At 37.8% G+C, this 27,996-nt stretch overlaps 1 protein-coding gene across 7 annotated transcripts in view; it reads left to right on the top strand.

The window, feature by feature from the left end:
- Positions 1-27,996, top strand: part of jakmip2 (janus kinase and microtubule interacting protein 2) — a 52,980-nt gene that overhangs the window by 13,893 nt on the left and 11,091 nt on the right. For 6 of the 7 annotated variants that reach the window (XM_086176802.1, XM_086176795.1, XM_086176800.1 and 3 more), the window contains 11 exons: positions 13,094-13,341; positions 16,061-16,315; positions 16,924-17,166; positions 18,414-18,623; positions 19,783-19,881; positions 19,972-20,118; positions 20,854-20,994; positions 22,190-22,246; positions 22,526-22,648; positions 22,842-22,970; positions 26,631-26,714. In XM_086176802.1, coding sequence (XP_086032928.1) covers positions 13,213-13,341; positions 16,061-16,315; positions 16,924-17,166; positions 18,414-18,623; positions 19,783-19,881; positions 19,972-20,118; positions 20,854-20,994; positions 22,190-22,246; positions 22,526-22,648; positions 22,842-22,970; positions 26,631-26,714 — 1,617 coding nt within the window. In that variant the 5' untranslated portion in view covers positions 13,094-13,212. Of the gene's footprint in view, positions 1-12,707; positions 13,342-16,060; positions 16,316-16,923; positions 17,167-18,413; positions 18,624-19,782; positions 19,882-19,971; positions 20,119-20,853; positions 20,995-22,189; positions 22,247-22,525; positions 22,649-22,841; positions 22,971-26,630; positions 26,715-27,996 lie in introns of those variants that run through there. The other variant, XM_086176799.1, reaches the window with a different exon arrangement.

Raw genomic sequence — 27,996 nt, 5'->3', positions numbered from 1 at the left:
CATTTAAAAGACAACTTGAAGTGCACCAATATTTTATACCAGAGATTATCTGAATTACTGAGGGAATAAGAATTTAGTCTTTTATCAGAAATTCTGCGGTTCAGTGTTCAGCAGTAGGTTTGTAAGCTCTCTGTCAGAGAGCGGCATGGATTTGCATTTGGTTCATGGCTTGAGAGTTTAACAGAATGTAGCTTGTTAGTATCAACACATTTGTGAATGGAACAGTTCTCAAATTTATGCTTCACCTAATTCACTGTTATAGGGTCTGGATTAATGGCTTGATTTAGAGTGAAATTTTGGTAAAAAAGGGGCAGGTGCATTTTAATTTCAAAATTATTCATATTTATTCTTTCACAAGGTAGTCTTCTCCAAGGTGCCCAAAGTTGGTGCAAAAGTTGGTTCAAAAGTCTAAACTTATCCTGACAACTTCTATCTCAATTTTCTTTACATAAATGTTCATGACTAGAAGGATATTATATCAGTAGCTTTAATCATATGCTGGAGTCCTGTGTCCCTAGTGACTATGGATCTTTTAAATTTTCAAAACAGTGCCAAAAATTACTTCAGAATCTTCACAGTATTTGTTTTTTTTTATTGCTGTCCTGACTGACAGCTGCACACCACACTTACTTTGTACCAACCTAGAAGCTCCACTTATTTTTGATCTGTCTTTTAATAAAAATAATTTATCCTTTATTAATCGCTGTGGGGAAATTTGTCCTTTACAATTAACCCATCATGGATGAACCATGAGCAGTAGGCTGCCGTAAACCAGAGCCAGGGGAGCAGTTAGGGCTGCAATGTCTTGCTCAACAACACTTCGACATGCTAGAAGGAGCCGAGAATTGAACCAAGAATGTTCGATTCCAAAGCTTATTGCTCTACCTCCTGCGTCGCACCGCCCCCCCAAAGCTTCTGTAATGATGTGTTTTTTTGTTTGTTTTTTGGTGTGTACCTATCCCCTAGGATCGAACAATATGTGCATGGACCTGGACTAAGCGAGTGATATAATAGATCTGTTTTTTTTTTTTTTTTTTTTTAAAGTTCCAAGTTCTAATCTTTTAAACCCTTTCTGGCACTACCCCTAGTGATTTTGTGAACTTATGTCAGTCTCTGAGATTGCTTTGAAGTCCTTATAAAAGGACCGTCAGTTACGTCACAAAGTGTTGGGTAAGCTTTAAATACACTACAATTTTAGTTTTTTTTTGTTACAAAACTTTGGAATGACAATCTGTCCTCGAAAGCAGTGCTCCTTTAAATAAGACTTGGGCAATAAAGTGGTATCATATGATAGCATAAATGTCCATTGGTAAAAATTTGGCAGTGGCATTTCTTCTGCAAGAGCTACGTGAGCAATCTCATGGTCTTGTGATCTCTTTTGATCTTGTGATGGTTTGGTGATTCTCACAACTTGCGAGATAATTTGATTTTCTTTCAATCATGAAAGAAGGTAATGCACTGATACAAATGCCACATTGATTAGTGCCAGCTATTGTTCAGCATCACCATGATGGTCCATGCAAGACTATCCTTGACCAAATGCTACATTTTTCATTGAAAATTTTCAATGGCCTGTGATTTCAATGTCTATTTATACATATTTATGAAGGTATTTATTTATTTCATATTTATGATCACAGCAAGTCTGGCAGTATGTGCAATGTGATATTTCACAATTATTTTGTCTTAATAGTAAAAAATCCCATAACTTGAACTTCTCCATATAGCTTGGTGACTAACACATCATTGTGCAACCATGTGAGTTTAGTTCTAACCTAAGGACACGAACTTAGCTGTAATTTTTGCGAGGATTCTTGACTATCTTTATATGTAGCAGATGGATTGTGGAAGCCAGTGATTCTCTTGACATCAGACTGTTGCATTGACTCTCCATCTCCTCTTCACCAATTAAATGAACAAGGGCACCAAGAAAGAGATGGCTTATTGCAATAAGTTCTTTTGGACATGAGGCATACATTTTCTGAACCATCCTCACAAGTCATGATTTGATGGCTTGCACATTGCTTAATTGTTTAACCTTTTTGTCCTTCGGCCTGTGGGTTCTTGGATGAAAGTGACCAAAGGCTAAGAGCTTTTTCAGTTAGAGTAAAGGAGGCTAGTACATGTACAGTTTTCTATGTGGAAGTATCCTTATTAATTGGATACTTTTTGGGTGGTAACATTTGTAAAAAAGAAGAAAAAAAATGCTGCCTCAGGCAGCTGATAAACACTGGAAGGGGAAGTCCTTTCATCAGTCCATTATCTACTGCTTACCCTGCATTTAAAGCATGGGGATGCTGAAGCTTATCTGTAAAAATAGGTGAGGTACACCCTGGACCATTTACATGTCTTACATATAGAGACAAACAACCATTCACAGATTTGGGCAATGTACTTATAACCTTTCTGGATTTTTTGGTTTGTGGGAGGAGAACAGAGAAACAGACACAAAAATTATGCAAACTCCTGTGGGAATCAAAGCAGGGTATTTCTTGCTAAAAGCAGATATACAACTTCAGTGTTAATTGTATTTACAGAAGATCTGTTGTATTACAATAATCAGTGTGATCAAAAATTATTCAATGTGCTAAAATGATATTGTGATTTTTGTCTGTCTGTGATTACCTGCATTAGTTTTATTTGCATTTGTAGATTTACAAATCTACACATTGTCATCAATAGCAGTAAGTCTCTTAGAATTGCTTGAATATAACAGCAACATTGCAGGTGGATGTCTTATAATAATCAATCTCTTCAAGGAAGCGCTACACCTGCATAGAACCCAATACAAATACATCATTCTGGGTCATTCCTGGGCTACTTATACATAGTATTGCCTGATAAACGAACAGGGGAAACCGATTGGAGTGCCTCCGTATCTTAAAATATTGAAATTATTATCATGCACCTCTAATGGTATAAATGGAGCATAGCAGTAAGTAAAGTGTCTCTATGAATGTCCAAGGGGAGAACTGGAAATCCCAGCAGTGATGGGATTGCAGGATGGATTTTTCATATTTTTTTTATTAAAACAATGAAATTAACCTTCACCAGCGACAGCAAATGATTTTAAAATAGAATGGTATTGTGACAACCACCATTCGGGACACAACCCAGTGTTGTTGAGCTAGCAGGTTGCCCATCCATGCAGTCTTGAGTGATGATAATCAGATTGACTTGGACACTCTGCAAATTCATATCTAGTCCATCCTCTCAGTATCTGTCTGCTCTGGGTGGTTTCTAGGTTAATACAGTATTAGTGATCATACCAAATGAAGTTTAGCTTTGTGTAAAGGTACTGAATTTCACCTGACCAGCATGTGTATGTATCATTCCCTTTACCACTTAAGCATTTTTTCGATAATTATATATATATATATATATATATATATATATATATATATATATAAAATATATTTATTATATATATTATGTATATATATACATATATATACACACACATACATATATATATGTGTATATGTGTGTGTGTATATGTATATATATATATATATATATATATATATATATATATATATATATAAGCTAATCCAAAAACTGGCTTGAATAAATTATACACTGAGGTAAATTTTACATATCATGAATACAAGTCAGTGTCATGGAACTTATACTTTAACTGCTACAGCGTTTTTTTTTATGGTGTAGTATTACATTTGTTATATCATAATCTGGTCTATAAATTGAAAATAATTGAAAAGAAATACAATTTTGTTTTAATGCAGACAGGTTAACCTCTAAAACAACAGGTCGTTTCAACTTCTGCTTCCTCTTATATAATGGAGGATCCTGTGTTAGTCTTATGTCAAGCTGAATATTTGCAAAAATAACGGAGGCAGTTATGTGACATGGATGGAAGAACATGGACTTCTGGTGAAGAGACCAAAGTTCAAGTACTCTGAAAACAGTTTATTTTGACTAAAACATGTCTGAGAAGACTGGCAGCATTGGATTGAAATTGTTCTAAAAATTAAATCGGCTAAAATTTAGTATTGGATGTGCACACTTTTATCAAAGCAAAACTTAAGGCCAGCTTGCGTCTATGTAAAATCCATGTAAAATCCTGCTAGTGTGTCAAAGTGTTGTTGTGCAAGACACTGAACCCCTAACTGCTCCGCTGGTGGACGGCAGGCTACTGCTAATGGTTCATCCATGATGGGTTAATTGCAGAGAACGAATTTCCCCGCGGGGATTAATAAAGGATAAATAATTATTATTATTATTAAATAACAAGCAACATTTAAATTATCACTCTTCAACAAACCAAAAAGGCCGTCTGCATCTATTTTATCACATGTGGGTTGTGCAATCAGCTGTGGCCACCAATAAAAAAAAGACTATTTCACTGAACAATACAAAATATACATTTGTAAATATAAATACCCCATTAAAATGTTTATGTTACCTGGTTAATGCGATTTTTGCAATCGTGGCCATGACAGTGAAACACATCATAACCTGTCAAGCACCACATGTTCATCAGTGTTTTTCCGCTGAATTTGTTTATCCCTGATCTCACCTAAGACTTAGTAAAGACCATGATATTATCTTAGTCTGGATCTGTTGATTTGAAACCACAGGACATTCACATGTTATCATGTTAAGTTAATTTTACACATATTGATGTAGGTATAATGTGGGCCTTATAGTCCTTGTCAAAAATAATTCATGTAAATCCTGGGAATGTAATTCTCCATTTAAAACCATTTCTTTTTCAAACATGGCAGTAACTGTGAATAATTTAAAAACATTTGTTCCTAGAGTTTAATCAGATGAACTGGGAGCCACAGACAGTCTGATCCTCTTCTTCACTTCGCAGAACAGGACATTTTTGTCCTATTATACTGGATAATCACACATTATTTATACTTTTCCTTGCATAAATTTAATTTTCTACATAATTTCTCCCTGGGACAGACTCAATGAATGCGCAACCTTGAATGCATTGTTTTGCCATGTGAAAACTTTCATACTGCAGGACCTTTTTGCAGTTCCTACTCTTCAAGAACTAAGGCCACTGGCCTCAATTATTGAAACAATTTGATTTCCTACTCTGAGGCAAGGTCCTCTTATGGTTCCATGACAACTCATATAACAGGTGATGAGTGCCCACACTTTTTTTGGCTTGTCAGCTACTTATATATGTACACACACGGTTTCCATGGAAAAGAAAACACTGGGAGTTGCAAATAATTTTTGACCTCTTCTGACTTCTGCGCACAGCATCTGCAAATCAGGACTATACCAGCTGGTGGGTATACCGGCTTCCGCGAGTGTGCCATTTATTTTGAGCAGCGAAAAATAATAAATATAATTTTATTTGAATATTTCAAGATCACAATAATCTTCCAACTTAGAACTAAAATTTGAAAAAGGAAGTAACACAAATGAAATACACTTCAATTAAATATTTACTGTTTATTTTCCCAAGCCACTCGGAGCCGCAGTGTAAGGATGAAAGAGCTCTGGCTCCGGAGCCGCGGGTTGCCGACCCCTGACCTATAGCCTTGACATTAGATGCCCTATTTCATAGTCCATGGCTGACTGTCCCACAATGCAGAACTTGAATACTGTGAAAACTTTCCGTGTCCTTGTCTTCTTCGTAAACGTGATTTGTTTTTTGGTTCAGTTCTTAAGATACATGTGACCGTCACGGACACTTGCGTCACACCAGTCCCTATAATTGTCCATTGCTGTCTGTAAACTAAAAGTTTTGTTTGAGAATAATTCATATATGAACATTTGAGCTGGTAAGTTATAACTTATAAATGTATTCTTTGAAATATCCTGTCAAAAAGCAGCTGTAATCAGAAATTAAAGATACAATTTCCAAAAAAAACAAACATCATCAAGCCATTAAACTTGAGGTTCAACAGGAGGTATTATATTTTCTAATTTCAGAAGTTTTTCTTGCTAAGTCTGTAGGTCTTCCTCCCCTCTCGACTTCTACCTAATTAGGAGTTGCCTCAGCTGATAGTCTGTTTCAGTCTAGTCCCCTGGACTGAAATGGGCAATCTATCATCATCTGTCACACCAACTAATGCAAGTCTTACTAATTCTGCATGTAATTTGCGAATATTTTCTCTGTTCTAAGAGATAGTCTTCCTTTTCCTTTCGGCTTTTCCCCTGGAGAAAACCCCCTGTGAATCAACCTTCTCCATCTAACCCAATTCTCTGTATCCTCGTCTCACACCAACTACCTTCATATCCTCTCTCACTATGTCCATAAATCTTCTCTTTGCTCGTCCTCTGGACCTCTTGCCTGGCAGCTCCAATTCCAGCATCCGTCCACCAATATATTCACTATCCCTCCTCTGTACACGACCCAACCATCTCAGTCTGGCTTCTCTGACCTTCTCTCCAAAACATCTAACATGTGCTGTTCCTCTGATAGACTCATTCCTGATCGTATCCGTCTTGGTCACTCCCAAACAGAGCCTTTTGTCATTGTAAATGCTTCAAGGCCATAGAGCATCACTGATTTCACTACCGTTCTCTACACCTTTCCTTTCATTCTGGCTAATAGTCTTCTATCGCATAGTACCCCTGACACATTTCCCCACCCAGTCCACCCTGCTTGAATCCGTTTCTTTACCTCTTTTCTACATTCTCTATTGCTCTGGACTGTTAACCCTAAGTACTTAAATCCTCCAACTTCTTATTACCACTCCCTGTAGCCTCACTGTTCCTCCCATTCACACAAATATATTCTTTCTTGCTGCAACTAACCTCCATTCCTATCCTCTCCAGAGCATACTTCCACCTCTCTAGATTGTCCTCAAACTGTTCTCTGCTCTCACTACAGATCACAGGGTCGTCTGCAAACCATGGTCTATGGAGATTCTTGTTTAACCTAGTCTATCAGCCTGTCCATCACCACTGCAAACAAGAAGGGGCTCAGAGCTGATCCCTGATGGAGTGTCACCTCCACCTTTAACTTCTCTGTTACCCCTACAGCACACCACACCACTATCTCACAGCTAGCATACATGTCCTACACCAGTCTACCATACTTTTCTGCCACTCCAGACTTCCACATACAATACCAGAGTTCCTCTCTTGGCATCCTTTCGTATCCTTTTTGTAGGTCTAAAAAGCGCAATGCAGCTCTCCCTGACCTTCTCTGTACTTCTCTATTGGTATTCTCAAAGCAAATACGGCATCTGTGGTACTCTTTCCAAGCATGAAGCCATACTGCTGTTCACAAATGCTGACTTCTGCTCTCACTCTAGTTTCCACATCTCTGTCCCATAACTTCATTGTATGGCTCATCAACTCTATCCCTCTATAGTAGCTGTGATTCTGCACATCCCCCTTATTCTTAAAAATGGGCACCATCATACTTTTCTATTCCTCAGGCATCTTCTCACTCTCTCAAATTCACATCCCACCTGCGGGGCATAGCTACAACATTGAGCATCACACCTTCATTTTTCAATTTCAGACTCATTAGTCTATCTAACATTCTTTTCACCTCCACAACATTCCTCACAAACTCCTTCTTCAAGATAATTCCTACTTCATCTCTCTTCCTGTCAGTACCATGATAGTACAACCTAAAACTCGCTCCTAAGCTTCTAGTCTTACTACCCTTCCACCTGGTCACTTGGACACACAGTGTATCCACCTTCTTTCTCTGCATCATGTCAACCAACTCTACCTATTCCTGTCATCCTCCCAATATACAACGTCCCTCCTCTCAGTCCCAGACTCTTGCCTTTCCTCTTCTCTCTCTGCTACTGAAAAGTGGCCCAATTTCCATTGGTACCCTGTAGGTTATCTGCACCAATGCCGGTTGATGTTAACCCAGGCCTCGGCTGATCTGGCATGAGATTCTTAGGTTTGATTTGCATATTTGCTTTACAAGTAGTCGGGTGGATGCCCCTCCTGACGCATTTCTCTGACGCATTTATCCGGGCTTGGGACCAGCTCAGAGAGACTGGCTTGCGCCCCCTGAGTGTGGCTCAGGAAGAGACTGGCCTGTGCCCCACCGAGCTGCATTTCTGTTCTAACTAAATAGTATAGTTTAAAATTCTTAATTGTACACCTGGATCAGCGAAGACAGCTTTAATAATATCCTTGGTTTCTACTCAGACCACCATAGTGTCTCAGAATATTTTATTTCAGCCACATGATGATAAAGGGACTGCCAGTATCCTGATTAGTTTTCAGTCAGCCTCAATTACATCTGTGATTGTCGATTATGTGTAAAATTGGATTTGCTGTAGCCTTAACTGACACTCCGATAAACGATATGGCTTTACTTACCTTCATTGCTTAATGTAACGTCAATATAGATTTTAGCTTTATAATGGGAGTTACTAAAACAAAGGATATACTAAACACAGAAAATAAATTAATTTAAAGGATATTACACTATTTTGTTTGTGAAGATAGATATATTCTACAAATGTGTAATGTAGTGGTGTACAAATATTTGCTAGGTCTCTAAGGTAGACTGTATAGCTAGAAAGGTTTTGGCAAACCAGACATGTTGCAGGAACCTTCTTGATGAGAGGCGGTGGCACTAGCATTTCTGCAATCGTGCCACTTTGTGATTACATATCAGATGATATTTTCACAAATCAGGCTCAACCACCAGCAGATTCTTGGTTTAATTTAGAACTGGGGGTTTCTGTATGAAGTTTGCATGATAGAATGGTGATATGTTTAGATAGGTGCCCCCATAACTTACAGGTGCCTGGTCAAGACTACAGCCTGCCTCTCACCCAATGTCAGCTTGGACTGGTTCCACTTCCAAAGAGACCCTGTCTGCAGGGTAAGCATTATAGACTACAGACAAAAGAAAAAAAAAAACATTAAAATAGATCAACCCAAAACCACCAGATTTTATTGCTTTCGTGTATAGTTTACAGAAACCATGCATTTGAAATAATTGAGAAGACTTTTTGCTTGATAATATGTGCTTTTTTGATGTCCATTTGACATCATCAGATGAAAGAAGAAAAACATGTGAATGTTGAAACTAATCACCACATCCCGAGACTTTAAGGTGAATGCCTGTTATTGTCCAAGGATGCGTGAGGAAGATTTGCTTGAAAAGTTTTGCGATACAGATCTTCGGATCTCCAGATCCACATGCATGTTTCTCTTTGCTGCATCAAGGGACCCATGGGACCTTTGCAATTGTGGTGGCTCATTTTTAAATACGTTTTCCATAACATATTAATGACATCCCCAGCGAGATAAACAAATGTATATTTGAATACTAAGTTGTGATTTATGATGGTGAAGAGTACCTGTATTATGTCTGATCAGGTATTAATGATATGTTGTATCGATACAGATGTCAATACATAATAAAGGGTATGTGATTATTTTAATTATTAAAATACTTATCAAGTTAATCCTAATATTAAATAATGGCAAACTTTGGGTAAACGTTTTAACTGCACCTGCCTCTCGGGCCAGAAGCCTGCTATATACATTATTCTCAATACATATATAGCTTGTTATGTTAAATAATCTGCAAATCTGCAGAAAACTTCCTAAAGAGGGGATTTCATAGTTGAAAGTGTTCAGACTCATAGGAAATCTTGTGCCAATGTTACACTATGGTTTATGATACTGCAAATAGAGACCAGTTTCATAGTTGTCAAATAAACTTCTCATATATTCTGGTTGAGATTTTGGTGATTTAGCTATATTCATAGCCACGATAAAGCAAAGTGAAACCTAAAGTTTGATACAAGCCTCTTTTGATTGTAAAGCATGTTGCGATACAGTGTTGTGATTTTCACTAAGATGTCTGTTAAGGTTCTCGGTCATCCAGGTCATGGGGAATTCTTGTCGAAATCTTCTTGTCATGGCAACTGGACTTGGATCCAAGAAAGAAATTTAGGTTCACAATGAGAAGATTTTGATGTGTTTCACTAAGATGAAAAAGGTTAATTACTACACTGCATATTAGGCAAGTGGTATTTTTGAGGATTAATTTTGTTATTTCTCCACGTTTTTTTATAGTTTTGAGTTTGATCTCAATTCCCTTAAAAACAAGACAGTCTTTCAATTATCTGACTCAAAGATGACCCACGATGGTACATTAAAAATGCCTTGAAACAGGATTATTAAGCCAATACGATATGCAAAATCCATTTTGAGGCAAACCACAGCCCTTCCTTTGTTTTCATGACCTACAAATACAACACAGGGTAAGTTTTCAAAGAAGAAGTCGTTGATTTTTGTGTAGTTCTTCTATCATAATTATAAATCATTAATTCATACAGAACTCATGAGTACTGTATCTTATTCCCTTTTCGATAGGCAGCATGCATATTGACTGCTGGTAATGTCTGGAAATTTGTCTGGTAATTCATATCTGGTATGCATTCCTCTCTCTCTCACTCACACACACACACCAACAAAAACACATATATTTGAACATATATGGCCCAGAACATATTTGGAGCAGTTACTTTGACTTATTTTCCAACCAATGGGTATTTACATGTTTATTTACATGTAATGAAAATGAATAGGGAAAGACAGTTAAATTTCTGTCTTAAGCCCATGTTGAGTTGTTTTTGTACAGCTATTTCAGGCTGAAGAAATGTTGTATTTGCCATAAGGAAATTGGTGGAAGTCAACTTGCAATTCAGTTCGCTTCTGGCAGCGACACCTGATACATTAACCCATTTCTAAAAATACTTGGTTGTAACAGGAGCAGAATGCTGTATCTTGTTGAAATAATTTAAATATATGAGCAAAGCCACGCATTTGTATATAATTTGCTATTTAAGCAGCCATTGCAGCATGTAATGCTATCTAGCAGGTGCACTCTGTTTAGTGTCAGTTGACAGTTGTGATAGTAACAGTAACATGAGCAGAGGATGATGTGAGCATGTCGGCATATCTAGTCGTTTGTGAGATTCCTCCTGTAGGCTAAGTGGGAAGAGGCTGTTGCCTGTCTGAATGTTTTTTTAAGCTTCTTTTTACTACTGTTTCCCTTTGATTTTCCATGAGCCATATATTGATTCAATGACGTGTATCAAGGTAGCTCTCCCTGGCACTTTTACTTCAATGTTGACAAACCTCATCAAATCACATCTTCCGTTTTCTATTTTATCCATCAGAGTACTACAGCCTAGTCGACAAGTTTGAGGTCATGCAGTCACTATGTTTGAACTCCAAGTGTTTATGTTTCTCTGAATTCCTTGTTTTTATTTTTTTCCATCATTAACAGGATGTGCTTTAATAAAATTAAAATTGCATTTATCTCATGTGATGCATTTGCATTATTCCATAAACCATGTCATTTATAACACTCTTCATAATACAGTGTTACTGCATCTTTTGGCTCATGATATACATTTTACAGGCTGTTTGATTGTGTATCACCGCCACTGACAGATTATTGCCTTTTTGTTGGGACAGAGCACTTTTAGTTATGCCCAGCGTTACTGGGGCCACAGTGACAAAGTGATCACTGACTTTTTACACTACTTTTTATAGCCTTATTTCCAAGATTATCCGCATGGTGCATCCGCTGGAAAATTAGATGATATCCACTCCCAGTCAAAACTGATTTTCTTTTCAACCAAAACAGCATTCATTCCAAACAATTTGAGTTAAATTATTTGCAGAATGCAGTGAGTTAGCAAGCCTTTGTCTACCATCATCTTATAAAAATAGATTTTGTTTGATATTGGTGTATTATACATAGTTGTCTTCTTGGAGCAGAGTACAGATTAGATTTCTGTATTTTTTTAAATTTTCTTATCGTGATGGTTTTGATATTCCAATTCTCCTTAGCACTTCTGCCATTCATACTGTAAAGCCTCTTCAGTCTACATCAATGTGTCTATTTGTGCTCTTAGATTTCCTCTTTCTCTTTCTTTTCAAGCTCAAACAACTTGAAACACTTGAAAACCCCAAACCTGCTATATTCACCTGGTTGACGTTAAACAGAATATTGAAATGTTACAATTTTTCAAAATGTACAGAAAATTGTATACGTATGTAATGCATACATTAATTTATGTGTGTTTGTATTTTATTTTATTGTAACACTCATGCTTTATTTTTGTTCTGAGATAGCAATTGGTTAATCCCTTATGGATTGTGTAGACATTGTGCTCTATCGAAGTAGTAAAATTCTGTTTTTTCTTTACAGCAGAAGAACATCTGAAGGTCTGATTTTGCGCCGTTTGATTGTGGGCTCTAATTCTAGAGACCCTTGAGCTAAAACCCATTTTAGCTACCAGGTTTATTTGGAACTTGTAAATAAAGATAATAAAATAAGTGTTTGTTTGTTGAATGTATATGGTTAATAAGTCTAGTAATAATCAATCTACTAATTGGTTATTGGACAGTCTATAGTGATTAACAAAAAGTGGCTGCATGCTGTAGTTACTTATTGAGATGCAAAGTTCAACCAATTACGAGGAAGCCGGTATCTTCATATTATAGCAGCATCAGATGATAAACTGAAGTATAAGAATATAAAAGTAGTACAATAAGCAGTTATTTCACTCTTGAGTACTGGAAGAGATGGCATAATAAGCTATAGGAAAAGATTGAGTTTGTCGGAAAGGTTGGTCAAATTCACATTTGAACTTGAATTTATTCATTAAAATTGAATAGATGCCGATTGACGTCACATGATGTTTTTTAGAAAGGTTGACCCCTTGATTTATAAAATATGAAAATGAAATACACAATTATTGAGTAGCTAATTAAGTAAAAGAATGTATAAAACTGCATGAAACATGTCTTGTATTAAAAAGTGCATAAATATGGCATTAGGCTTTAAGTATTTCTTTATTCATACTTAATTATGTGAAATTACAGTTGTACTTACTTTTTTTTTGGTTATATAGGTGATTGTGAGTCATTTACAAGACTGTTGTGGATGCAGTAACGTCTGGAAGAAGACTAGGTTAGAATTAGTGGGAATGAATACAACGTTCAGCATGTCTGTTCTGCGCATGTTGTTCATGTGCAGACATTGCCAAGAAATTTTGCTTAGCAAGGTGGATAGATCGGTTAAAGAATAATTTTACAAGATATTTTAAATTGTCCAATCTTTCCCTCTTTGTCTCCCCTCAATCCAAAGCCCATTTGCCTAACAGAAGAACGAGGAAGAGGAGGAACTGTATCTTCGCGACCGCCTTGGGCAGTTTTTGTGAAGTCTCCATGAAAGCATTGGAAGAGGCTCTCTAGCAATTGAAACCAATGGCCAAGAAAGGGCGTTCAAAGGGCGAGAAGCCTGAAGCACTCATCTCTGCCCTGCAAGCAGCCAACGAAGATCTCAGGTCGAAGCTGACTGACATTCAGATAGAGCTACACCAAGAAAAATGCAAGGTATGAATCAAAAGTCAGTATGGTATATACATTTTTCTGAAACTCCGTCCGTTTGTGACCCTACACAGCAAAAGTGTCTCTTTTGAGAGCTCATTGGATTTCATTTATGACTTACATGTTTGACTTGCCCTGAACCATTTACAGCTGCTTTACCAATCTCAATAGGGTGCCAAGGCCCAACTATCCCCTACAGCCTACGTCTGTATGTATTATGTGCGGTGTTGTCCGTTAATGTTTGTCTATGCCTCTCATGTCATGCTTCATCTAAGCCAGTGATTTTCAACCTTTTTTGAGCCGTGACACATTTTTTACATTTACAAAATCCTGGGGCACACAACCAACCAAAATGACACAAAATGACACTAACACAGTACATGTAATACATATAGTACATACATATAGTTAATAATATAGTTTTTTAATGTATTTATACTCCCTTAGTTTGAAACCTGGGGCTGTTTTGATGAACACAAAATGCGTCAGTATCTGATTCAGGGTTGGGTGTGTAAGAACATGGGGCTGCAGGGTAGGTACAACATATCTTTGAAACAGGGCCCATATAAAACTGAAAAGTGTCGTTTTTGTGTTTTCTTTCAATGTAGCCACTTGGTATTGGGGCTATAAGGCAGCACAGTATATCATGTTTTATTTACAATTTTAACTGAACGTGTAGAGTTTAGCGATATCTTGAACACAGACATTTTTCGGTTCAGACTTTTTTTTTCCAGAAAACTAACATTGAATTAGAAGCTGTTTAAGTGTTTACTTTTGAATTTTATTGAGTTTATCCATTCTGTCATAATAACATTTGGAAAATTACAGCATCCTTCTCTTTTTCAAGTGAACTGCCCTGTTAAACTTTGGAATTTGCAATGCAGGAGTTGAACAATTTGTTGTTTTTTTTTTTTTTTTCAACTTAAATTCTAGATTTGATTTTCTATGCATCAGTGCTGTAGAACCAAGTACACATATGGCAGATGTTCACTTACACAACGCTCTTTTCATGTAAATGCCAGTCACTGAAAAAGGTAGCTTCTGAAAAGTACCCAAAATAGGTAAACCTGAGGTAAAGTTTGGAATTACAGGGATTTGCATGCAAACATTTTCATTGCAGATTTAAACAACAAATTAAGTATTTTTTTTACTCTTCCCTGAAGTGTAGACATTTATGTTTTTAATTTCATATATCTTAAATATCTGCTATTTTTCAGATGAATCCACCAAGAGTCTCCTCACTTGTAAGCCTTGACTAAACAACTGTTGCAAGTGCTTACATCATCTGTGCTTGTGTGTGTGTGTGTATGCATTAAGTAAATATGTTGCCCAAAGTAAATGCACAGCCAAACTATGCTGCGCTCTTAAGCAATTTTACATGTTAATATTCATCTTCATTTGTTTTCCTGGCGATAAATGCATAGCATGGGTTACATATCTATAGTCAACTATAGACCTATGTCCAATTTTTTTGTGCGGTCAGGTGTCAGTGAGGGCAAGTGAATGACTTTCTCAACTCTCAAAGAAAGCCAGTCTTGGAATTATCACCTGCCCTTGGTTTTATTCCCCTGTCTTAAAAGAAAATAATTACACCCTCCAGTGTCTGTCATGTTTTCATCTAAAGTTTACTACAAAAACACAGTGAATGAATGAGTGAACTCTTGGGGGGTGGATTTATAAAGCTGTCTTGATGTTCAAGGGGGCACCTATCAGATATTAAGGTTTGTTAGAGGGACATGTCTGCCCTCTAACAAATGGAGTGACACAGTGCACACATTTTTAAAATCGGTGAGAGATGGTATCATATTAACAGAAGACCTTGGTTGACTTCCACTGTGAAGGAGCTATTTTGGTCATCTTCTCATCTGGAGGTTCAGAGTTTGGTCCGCAAGGCCCTCAGCACGCATCTTAAAATTTGTATATCAATATTTTACCCCTGATGAACAGGTCCCTATTCAATGTGGCCATCTCTGCATGAGGGTGTGTTATGGGTTAATAAAGAGCATTATATGGTGTAGAGGGGCTTCACAAGTGAGGGTAATTTACTTATCTCCAAGTCATGCCCTCTTCGAATTCCTACAGCTTATGGGGGCCCTTCTTAGTTTTTACTATGTTGTTTTCGGTGAACAATCTTGCTGCCAAATCCTGGGCAAGTTTTGGTAAATTCTCTATTCTGATGTGTAAGAATGGAATAATGAAAAAAAAAATTAAAGACTAGTACATAGTATGAATTAAAATCCTATTTTTAACTGTTATTTTGTAGTTGGTTGCTGCATGATATTATACACTACATCTGGTCCTCACTTATCGACGTACTCTGCAACTCTGAGTTTTCGGAGACGGGCTTTGCGATACTATAAAAATATGCACGGAATGCATGTATTGTACGGGCTTACCCGCGCTTATAATTGTCCTAATTGGTTCATGCAAATATAAACATTATCGGAGAAGGAAAGGTAAATAGCACAAATGGCTGATATGTATGCAAATACTGTACGCTATAAATGTTGAAACGCTGTGTTTTGCTTAACAACAAAATAGCTTAACGATGGACCCCTTGAAATGCAACCCTGTTGTTAAGTGAGGACCACCTGTATCTTGTATTCGCTACAGGATATGGAGTTACTGATATAATATAAATAGGAGCTCATGATTGAAACTCCAGTAATCAATAAGAAAGACATGCCACTAACCTATATCATCTGTTCTCTGACATGTCCTAAAGGTGAGCAAGCTGGAGCGTGACAAGGTGCAGGAGGTGAAGCGTGTACGAGAGCAGGAGCAGCACCGTCACACCGCCATGCTGACGGAACAGCGGGCAAAATGGCACGAGGAAAAGCAAAAAGAGCTCCAGGCTCTCAGAGAAAACCTGACACGTCAGCACGAGCAAGAGTTGGCCCGCCATGGCAAAATCAAGGATCAGGAGAACCAGAGGCTCAAAGCTGCACTGAGTGCAATGCGGGATGGTAGTGGGGAGAAGGTGAGCTGGTGTTAAAATTACCTGACCTAAATCAAATGAAAGGCAAAAGTAATTATTTTATCTTAATCTTTAACAAGGTGTCCCTGATAATGGTGCCCCCTAACCTCTCGGGTTTTTAAATAGGGGACTAACACGTAGGTGAATAACATAATTACTGTTTTCAGTTTGTCAAATCATGAAATAACAGTCATTGGAAACTTGCTTTTTAGTTTTTAAAATTTTTAATTTTATTCATTATTGTTCAAATTCTGTAATTTATGTGGAAAAGCAATTTGGTTAAAACAACAAAACACCTAAATATTTGGCAAGAAAACATCAAATGTTCAAGAATTGACCAAAAACAAGGCAAAATCTAAAAGAATAAAAGAATCTTTAAATGGCGTAAATGGGGTAGCATAGCTCAGGCGGTAAGAGTGGTCATCCTGGACCAGAAATTTTCTGGTTTGATTCTCAATCTCCTCCTCCTCTTCCTGCCTGAGTGCTGCTGAGCAAGACGGCTCCTCAGCTGCTCATGGTTTATCCATAATAGATAAAATGTGTAAAAATAACTTCCTGGGGGACGGTTTCACACTCACACAATCCCTTGTCTCAATCCTGAATATGTCAAGGTGCGCACAGCGCTGACCCTGGAAGCCAAGGAAGAGGCCCGCCGCTTCTTTGACCAAGAGAGAGTCAAGCTCCTTCAGGAGATCGCAGAGCTAAAAAGTACAAAGAAGCAGACCGATGAAGCTCTGAGCAACATGATCCAGGCTGACAAAATGAAGGCTGGTGACCTCCGAGTTGAGCACCAGCAGCACCAAGAGCAGATCTCCAAGATCAAATGGGACTGTGAACGGGACATCCGCAGACTGGTATGCAGGTTATTCACAGCAGCACCCTTAACTAACACAATCGGCTGTACTGTAGCTCTTCACCCACCAAAACTCAAAAATCATAATTTCATGATTGAAATGTGACTAGCATCAGCAGGATTTCTGTTGTACTCGAACAGCTTGAAGCTATCTTTAACGGTAAATGGGAAGCTCACGTAGCCGGTCTTCATGCGTTCAGCTTGGTCTTTGATTGTGAAGTTTCACAAGTAGACATGAAAAAAAGATATGACATTTGAGCCATTATAGTCGATTATTCTTTCAGTTGTTATTTATTCAGGATTAAAAGTGTTTATTGTCATATGTACCGTCTGGAAACCTGTTTCCCTATACAGTGAAATTCTTACTTTGCTGTACACGTACATCCACATAAGTGTAACAAATAAACAATGATGATAAACGTACTGATGTAATAGTGCAGGGAAATGAAAACAGTGCAGGGAAATGTAAACACATGCGTCAAATTTATATTTCTTATAATACATCGTAAATGAAACAAACATTTTTAGCCTAATGATTACATTTAATGTCTCACGCACACATATTCCTCTTGTTCGGACAAACCCTCCCCTTTCTTTATTCTTGCTTAATAGGTGTTTTTCCTCCTTGATCACAACCTTTTATGCCACGCCTCAAACCTCTCTTTTTACCTAACTGATACTTAGTGATTCGACACTCTTAAGCTGCTTGAAGCCGCCAATCTTGTCCCTGTTGACTCACATAAACTCCAGTCCTCCTTGGGTTTAATGGTGGATAAATCTGCCCTCGCTGACACCTTGGCATTGTCAGCACTTTCTTTCAAGAAGTCTTTGAAGAGATTTAGGAGTCTGTCTATCTTCTACAGTTAAAAGCCTGTCTCTAGCAGTAGTAATGTGTGACTGCACTTACCGCACTGAAAAATTGTACAGATACAGTAGAGAGTGTAATCGAGGACTGTTCCAATACTGCTTTTATGAATAGTCAGTTTTCTTAGATGTTTTTACCAAAAAATGATGGGTGTCTAAATTAGATTTTAAGGATGTAATTCCTTTCACTGATGTGGAAAATCTCAATTATGTCATCATTTATGTCTGCTTGATGTCATCTAAGGTGACTTAACAGATGCTTGCTGGATTCTTGTTCAATAGAAATTAAGAGAATGATTTTAAATGGCATCATGGGGTTTTGAGGCAAAAAAAAACAAAAAAAAAACTGTCATTTCAACCTTGTCTACATTTGTTTTGGAATAGGTGGATGAGATCAAGTCAAAGGACCGCACCATATTCGCATTGGAGAAGGAGCTAGAGTCGACCACAGGTTTCCTACAGAAGCTGCAGCTTCAGAAGGATGCACTAGATGAGCAGTTGTTTCTTGTCAAAGAGGCAGAGTGTGGCCTGGGAAGCCCAAAAAGAGAGATTCCAGGCAGAGCAGGAGATGGAGCTGAGCATTGCGGCAGCCCAGTAAGAACAGCTTAATCACATGTTTCTACATTACCTGAAAAATGCAGACTCATACACATTTTTACAATTTATCGTGTTCTGCAAAGTTCTTCCTTACTTACTTCTGGCTTTTCAAAAACATGAACAGGTGTTTTTTAGAAAATCTATTGTTTTTTTTAATTCTTATTTATCCATGGAGAGGTGTGTATGTATGTATTCATTTATTTATTTTCATTTAAATTTTTTAGCTCACCAGGGCGAACAAGATATCAAGAACAACGTGATTCGGATTCTTATAGTCCCATGATAATTTCAAAGACAAAAAAAAAAAAAAAAAAAAAGAAACTTAAATTGTAATTGTAATTAGATATGATTTGAGTGTGTCAGCTCATGACCTCCTCTTTATTTGTTGCATGCTATCTTATATAATGAGAAAAGAATGGCATAGAAAGCCTTTTTGGACATTACACAGATAGCAGTGAAAATAGGGAACAGTGCATTGAGGACAAAAACTGTAAAAAAAAAGCCTGGAAAGCTGTAATCAAAATAAATGTAAATAAAATGAATATTCTGCATTGTAAATTTTATAATTTTCAATGGCTTTTTCTGTACTGTACACTGTTTTACAATTGTTGGATGGATAATTGTAGTTATGATTACCATGCAATCTAAAAAAAATTCCATTCATGAATCACTTCTCTAAGGATATATCGCTATCAGCATACACAATGACATTGATCAATTTTAATTTGTGATCACTTAATCCAATATTCTACATCTAGACCGATTAGACCGGTATATTTTGGTTTTGGGTCATGACATTGATGTCAGAATGTTAAACATTTAGAAACTTTCCTTTACCGTATTACCAAATTCTATTACCCTTCAAAATAAAGCTTCCAGTTTAACACATTTTGTGTTGATTTACTGTTAGTTCGGAATTAAATGGCAAGTGTATTGTCTATATTGTATTGCCTATCCGGCATTGACCTTATATTCAGATAAAGTCAACCATAAGTTACCAGAGACTAAAACTAGCGTAAAATGTGTGCCTGATGCCCAAATATGGGCTGATAAATCTAGATATTTTTTATTACATTGTCAGTACAGGGTGGGTTAGAATTCCCATCCTGCAAGCCTTCTCGATGTAGTCACAAATAACTTCATATTTTAATTTCAGGATCTGAGGAGAAATCAGAGGCGCCTTGCTGAACTTAATTCAACCATTCGAAAATTAGAGGACCGTAACTCACTGCTTGTTGATGAGAGGAATGAACTGGTAAATCCTACAAGCGCATAATGGTTTCCTTTGTTGACTTCCTTGTTAAAAGAGCTACTTGACCAATTGTCCTGTCTCTTTCTCTGCCAGCTGAAGCGAGTTCGTGAGTCAGAGAAGCAATGCAAGCCCTTGCTGGACAAGAACAAGCTACTCAGTAAGAGGAATGATGATTTGACCTTGACCATCCAGAAGTTGGAGGATAAACTCAGAACTTTGGCCAAAGAGAATCTTGAGATGGTGAGACACTATTCACATTCAGAGCCTAGACCTACCGGCCTTGTCATGAAAATACAATCTGACAATATATTTGATACAGAGAATTTAAAGATAAGAATTCCAAGTTTTGTCATGCCTCATAATTGGCTAATGATTAATCGTTTTGTAAAAGTAGTCATAATGGCTTTACTGCACTTCCTTACAAGTACAACTTATTAGTTAACATATAACTAAGCATACTGTATGTACGTGCACTATGCACTTTTCAGTTCTCTGTGGCCTCAACAAAAAAAACAAAACAAAACAGAAGAACAGAACCAGCGAACCAGTGTGTTTGCATTGAGTTGCCATCCTGGGAGGGACCTTAGAACTGTCACCATGGCAACTTGATACAGCACCGTAAGATTTACATTATAGAACTAGATTTGATTCGCCGATTTCCTTATAGTTTCTCTGTATTCTGACTTTACTGTGCCTGTGATTAGTTTAATATCAATTTGTTTGTTGTTTTGTTTCTGTGAGTGTGTGTTTGTGTGTGAATGTGTGCCTTTTCAATAAACGGTACATAGATAGGGGCTGATTCATCCAACTCCTATTTTTCTTACCAGAATCTGTCATACATCCTCTAACGTTGCATCCACAAAAGTCCACAAAATACAGTCCTGTTATTTCACACTATCCATTTGGACCTTATAAAAAGGGTTATTACAGGTGTATACATAATCTTTCGATTTTGTCACTGGATTGTTTCTGCAGAAGGAGAAGATCAGTTCCCATCCTCCACTAAAGAAGTTGAAATCCCTCAATGACCTGGACCAAGCCCACGATGACCAGGAAATAGCTTTTCTTAAACTCCAAGTACTGGAACAACAAAGCATGATTGATGAACTGACAAGGGTATGCCTTTTCTTTTTCCCACGTCTTGATAAATATATATGCTATGGGATGGATTCAAGTGTCTGTCTCATAGTTTCACACAATGTCTCTTAATAGATTGCAAAGTTGGCATAAGCTTTTGTGAGTGCTGATTTCTCACAGACAAGAAGCAATGGGCATTTCATATTGGTTGTCTAGGTTACCGCCGTATATTTCACGCCGTGCTGGTGGGGTCATTGGAACATTAATATGTTTCAGGCGGAGTTAAAGCCAAGATGGGATGTTTTTTTTTCTAAGTATAACCAAAAACAAAACATCTTACATTGTTATTGGAGTTTTAGTATCTGTTAGTGTGTGATTGTGCCAGTTGACAAGAGTTAACTAGTGAGCAGAACTCACTACCTGGCTGCTTTCAATGATAACCATCGTTCTAATTAAAAGGACTGTTTTCAGTCGATTGAACTGAACTCTTAAACTTGAAGCACTTGGCATGATGGATGGATTGATGGATGCACTGGGGCCCCACTGGCTCAAGTGCATGTTATGCAGCTGCTGGGGAACCTGTGCAGCCCTTGGTTGCTAACCACTATCAAGTAATGTTCAAGGCTTTGGCAGGTGGTATTAAGCCACCTGCTAGGGGAGCTAAGCTGCACTGAATACATAGCTCTCAAGCTTAGCTTGAGAATGCGCAAAAAGAGCAGTCAGGACAGTAGCCATCCACCTGACTGTCTTGGTGGATGGCCTTGTAGCTGTTCCTTGACTTAGCTACATCAGTGGGAGCTAGAAATGGTGCAACAGAGGCAATGCATGAACACCCATGTTTCAAAACCATGTTCTCTTACTCTGTATGTTCAACTGCACACCGGCCGGCTGTACATACCTACATACATACACACACACACACACACACACACACACACACACACACACACACACACGCAAAGGCTACTAAAAGTCATAAGACACATTTTGTCCAGTACTACAAAGCCTGATACCGTTAAGCTGGAAGAGAGTTCGGGGAAAACAATAGTTTTCTCAACACCGCTATAAATTTGATTTTTTCATGAGCCTATCACGTTTTATAGGACACATGATTTGAACACACACACAGACACACACATGCTGATAGTTAAGATGTTTACATAATAAAATAGCAAAAGTATGTCCAAAGTAACATCAGTGGTAATAATATCTTTCCTTTCCTTGAACCATCCAGGATCGTGAAAAGCTGCTTCGGAAGAAAAGACATAAAAGGAGTTCAAGGCCAATTAAGGTGAAGGAAACTGATGCACCTATAATTATATGTATGGATGTTTAATTTCACTCATGTAAACGTAACAGTTGGAATCTCTTTCTGTGTTGTTGAGAAATTGATAACTAGCATTTTCTTATCATTTTGGAGAAACTACCTATGAAATTGCTTAATATAATTTTCTATATCCGAATGCGGAAAAACTTTCACTCATTACAAAAACTTTTTTTTTAATTATTTTTCAAACTGAAATGGGAGTTATGATCATTAGACAGATGCAGCTCCTTTTTTTCTCTATAGAGACACATAGTGGTTGATACCTTTTTTGGGTATGATGAGGAGTCTATGGACTCCGAGTCGTCGTCCGTGGCTTCATTTAGGATGGACAGGACTCCCGCTACTCCTGAGGAAGACCTTGATGAGGTGAAGACATGCCATGTTTTTTATCAAATTGCGAAAGAAAGTCATGTTCTGTTCTTGGAGACTGAGGTTGCCTTTACACTAATGTCAGTATTCTAATATAATTGTGTTTGAAACGTTTTGGTTTGCAGTAAGCCAATGAACAAAAATTGCAGAAACTAGGCTTCCATCATTTTACCTGTTTCTGTCATAAAAGGGTCTGGCCAATGAAGAGTCTGAGCTACGTTTCCGCCAACTAACCAGGGAGTATCAGGCCTTGCAGCGAGCGTATGCACTGCTGCAAGAACAGAAAGGAGGCATACTGGATGCTGAGATGGAAGCAAAGGTACCTAACAGAAAATGAACCACAGCTTAATTTGTCACAAATTTGACAACTTCTGTCACTGAATGTCAAGTCTGACCATCACAAACAGGGGTTGCATATAAGTTTTTTTTTTAAATGTTTTCTTAATTTTTTTAGCTTAATGTACATTGCTAGCATTAGCATTAGGGTGGTCATCATGAAGATTAACTATCCAATGTCTATCGGAACAATGTCTTCCTTTATAGTAGTGTGATGTTAAGGCATAGCAGAAAGAAATTATTGATTATGTTCTGCAATGTATGTTATAAAAAAGTCATGCATCCAACTTTTAATAAGTGGTCAAGGCTCCTATCCTGATTAAGAGCATGAACCAATAGAGTGATCACCATTTAATTTCAAAAAATCCACTTCAATGTGATATGGTGATTTATAATGTGACATCTTTGCTTGTTGGGAAGGAGTACTCTCAATTTAAAGTCTGGCTTTACATGCATTATATGAATAGCGTGAATTGTCATCGAGACAAACCGCAGGGATCTGATTCTTGAGAACAAGCCAGGACATTCAATAGTATAAGGTCAGCTGTCTGACAGACACTATAGCATTTTGCTAATCGTTAATTGGATTATAACTTCACAGACATATAGGGTGTCCTTTTTTCTTTTTCTCGTGTTCTCTTATGTAAACTTTCTCTTTTAGGAATTTGATTCTTACATGGCAGCTTTAAAAGAGCCGTGTTTTTTTGGTTCACCGTCAGGGAGCTTAGTTTTCATAATGGTAGGCTGTCGTAAGCAATGATTTTGTACTTGACCTGCTATCAGATGAAGGGCCTCAGACATGTTCTCTGGGAACCACTGGCCTCTGTCCAGCTCAGTGCTCGTGACTAGCTCTGAAAATGAAGAGTAGACTGGGAATATGGAGAAAATATCTTATAGTGGGGCTGTGGGGAGGCAGGTGGTTGCAAGCGCTACTGTAACACAATTTGTTCATTGTAAAGCTTTTATTAGTGCCATTCGAACATGTTTGCTGACTTGGCTAAAGATATAAAAACATTGAAAAATGGATGCTTAGTATGGCTGCTACGACAACAACAGCCAGGGAACCAGTTAGGGGTTCAACTCAGCAACACTTCAACGGGCTAGGAGGAGAGCAGGAATTCAACAAGGAATTTTGGGTCCAAAGACAGCTGCTCGAACCCCCTGAGCCACGCTACCTGTGAAGGTTGCAGGCAAGGAGTAATTTGAAATTTCAGTCAGTGACAATCTTCACAACTAAGATCCTCATTGAGTCATATCAAAACTGCTTGGCCTGTGGCATGAAGGTTGTACACCCAATCCATATTCCTTTCATTTCAGAAATTTCATTGTTCTCGCATGGTATTTTTTTGTTTTGTTTTTTTACGATTTTTTTGCAAAGCATTGCGTGATCTCGACTTGCTTTCAGAGGCCACTAGGGCAGTTAAAACTGAGTTCTTGAGGGACAGCCCTACAGCCAAGAAATGTTTTGTTGATGTGCTCTGGTGATACTCTGGGTCTCTTAATTCTCAGAAGGTGTCTGGATTGCATAAATGAATGTGGCCCATCAGTCTGAAAAATATATTTTTTAATGACGGGTTTCTGTTCCGATTACATCGGAGCCTCTTGACACAGTTCAAAAAGCTTGTCTTGATCATGCAATGCATTATAATTAAGCTCAAAAGCTAGATAAAAAAAAAACAAAAAAAAAACAAATGCATCATTGGAAAGATTCTTTACAAAGTAGAAAAGACCTTATAAGTAGACATAAGTGGACTCGCAAACAAAAGCTGCGATAATGAGATAAAAACAAGTGTCTTACTTAAAATACAAGTGTATAACAGGGGATGATTCCAGTGTGCCAAGCCTAGTGAGCTGTATTTCTTACAATGTTGTATTGATTCACCACACTGTATAAGGCCAGTCCTTGAAAATATTGTCTTACATGAAACAGGTCAGTCATGTAAAATCAGATGGAGGCTGCCACTATGGTGTGCAGAATAACCCAGTGACATTCATTATGGCAATGACTCAGTTGCTGAATTTATGACTCCTTGTGACAAAAAACTCTGTTACACATGTGGTGTAAACAGTGGTTTGTTCTGTGAGGAGCCCTGAAGGGGCTTCAGGAGACACCATGTACACTAATTTGATTTAAAAATTCACTGAAAATACATTTCAAATAATAGCGACCTCAGCCAAGGTGAATGGAAAACATAGGAAATGTCAGCATCTGGCTGTGCGTTTCTCAGATTTTGTTGAAATACCTTACCTCAGCTCATTCCAGCCAGTGGGCGGTTGAGTTTGATTACATGAAAAACAATAAGTAACCATGCTGAACTGGTACTGTGTCTTTGCAATTGCGATCCACTATGTGAAAGCAATTCAGACTGAGAGGGGCAGCTGTGTAGAGAAAATGGACTGGATCCAAAGATGAGTCAGTTCTTCCAATGTGTCATTGTTGGTAAGGTTTGTGATACAGTTTGTTATACAGTGGATACAGTGGATGACTGGAAGAGACAATGCAACACCAGGGTGGAAAGGGGGTTGGAGTCATGGTAAACACCACACAGCCAGGATGAAGAGGTTTCCACCCCAGAGCTGTAGCTGATCTAAACCAGGCCAAAAAACTGGAACTAAAACACAATCCGCATCAAAAGTTTACACTGTAATCATGCTGCTATGATATGATATAGTTATATTTTAACTGGAATGTTAATTTGCACAGCACTATGCGTAATATCTGTGCATTCAACAGTCATATTTTCATTCTCAATTAATATTAATTGGTATTGATATTTATGTTTCACAACAAAACATCTGTATATTCTCCAGAGTCACATGTCAGATGTATATCTTCATTCATATTTATACTCTATACATCTGAGCCATACAAAATGTACCTCTTAAGTCAGATTTATATTGTATTTTGTTCTACTTATTGAAAATACTGTTTTTATACAAAGCATTATACAGAGCTATACTGTAATATTTGAGCTCTACAATGGCAAAAAAAGACTATTCTATTCTATTTTGAAAAAGTGAAATGCCATCTGCATCTCATTTGCCTTTCAGTCTGGCTTTTTCATTGCAGTGATTTCAAAGAAATGTTGTATGTGAGCAGAGGAAGTTGGGTCACCGGGTCCTGGCTAAGATATTCAAGCTTCCTCAGATTGTTTGATCTATTGTGACTTGCCAGACAGGACTGGCAATCATGTGACGGCAGGAAAAAGTCATTCCCAGTATGTACTGTTGCCAGTCTGGTGGCACACCCAGGACCTTCAACCTCTTCCCTGAAGTGCTAAAGCTGCTTCCCTGGCCAACACAGAATAGCAGTGGCTCCTGCCAGGGGTGTGAAAAGACACATTTTCAAAAATATTTGCACAGATGGATGAATCCAACAGCATAGAAGGATTCTACATCAGTCTGTAGGGACTGCTTTAAAATTTTGGTCAGTCAATGAAAATTGCGAAAGAATAATGGCTATAAATTAGTCCCAAGTATTGCATAACTGATTGGATTACAATTATTTCAATCTAATGAACTGCCAAGTGATGATCATGTCTGAGTTCTAACCAGCTCCGCACCAGTAAAAAAAGTATATTTAGTGTAAAATGGAGAAACCTGTTCTGGTTATTGCTGATTTGCTGCTGTGGTCATGTTTCAGGCTCAGGAACAGCTCCAAGCAGACGTTCTCAGGTATAAGGCCAAAATAGAGGACTTGGAAAAGGAACTGACTCTGAAAGGACAAGTAAGGCACACAAAACCAGAAATTAAAGTCACCACATGGGAATGAATTGAAATAAAACATTATCATGTAGTTACTATTAAAGGAAAACATATGCTGTTTTTGGTTGTAATGTGCTTTATTTAAGACGCATGTACTGAAAGTCTGAGTACAACTTCATTGCAATATTTATTATTTATCATACCAGACCAGACCAAATCTTTGATTTGATATTTGTTAAATATACATGTCATAATTTTTCCTTTGAATCAGCATACATATACCTGTAAACATGCATGTATATACTGATCAAGTTAAGTAAACAGAATTGATTATCTGGTTGCATGTATAACTGGCCACTCTGTGGGATGTATTTAAGCAGTCAGTGACTATACATTAAAGTTAATGTGTTGAAATCAGGGAAGATGGGGAAATGTAAGTACACTGGAGACTTTTAAAAGGGCCCAATTTTGACAGCTCGGTGCCCAGGGTCAGCGTTTCCAGAAGTTTGAGTCTTATAGGTCTGTTTAGGGCATCAGCACCTGTCAGATGTGATGGGGACAGCAACAGGGATGGGGCATGGGTAACGTGAATTCTGCATCATGTAGTTCATTCTAGGTCTGTTATGAACCAGTCTGCAATGGGAATGCCCATGCCTACCCTGCTGTGAACCCAAAAATTGTTGATTCTGACATTTTTATGGATGTTAACTTGACACATACTGCTATTACACCAATGTTGTAGTAAATATACACCCGTGAATTGGAGTGGCATCATCTAATGGCAGTGGCCCTATTTTGGGGCATTGCATAACCTGCCACGCTGCTAAATGGCTCAGGAATTATTTGAATACCAGGATATCAATTTGATTACTGGGATGAGACTGGTCTTCCAACTCCATATAAGTCCGTCCAAGTGAACATCTGTGGAAAACAAGTCTTATTCTGAGAAACCCTACCCCAGGACTTGTCAATCTTGAAGCATACGCTTCCAGGATCTTGTTGCTAGGCTTTACAGTGAGAACCTAGAGGTCTACTTGAGTCCATGCCTTGATGGATCAGGGCTGTTTCTGTACAACACCTGATTTGAACAATATTTGGCAGACACTTTTAATATTTTGGCTAAAGTGGAGTCATTCTAATTTGGGTGAAATATAACAGAATACCCTGACAGTTTGATTTGGTTTTTGAGAAGTGTTTGGCATTGCCAGTTCAGCAAAGTGCTATTCAGCCCAAAAACTATGTCAACATCATCATCAAAAATATGAATATGTTCCAGCAGATGCCTGTTCGGATCTTCCCATTGC

Source organism: Fistularia commersonii, chromosome 29 (genome assembly GCF_037954325.1).
Source record: "Fistularia commersonii isolate RoL2024-O1a breed Wild chromosome 29, RoL_Fcom_v1.0, whole genome shotgun sequence".
NCBI classification, from domain to species: domain Eukaryota; kingdom Metazoa; phylum Chordata; class Actinopteri; order Syngnathiformes; family Fistulariidae; genus Fistularia; species Fistularia commersonii.
This window is presented reverse-complemented; position numbering and strand designations above follow the sequence as displayed.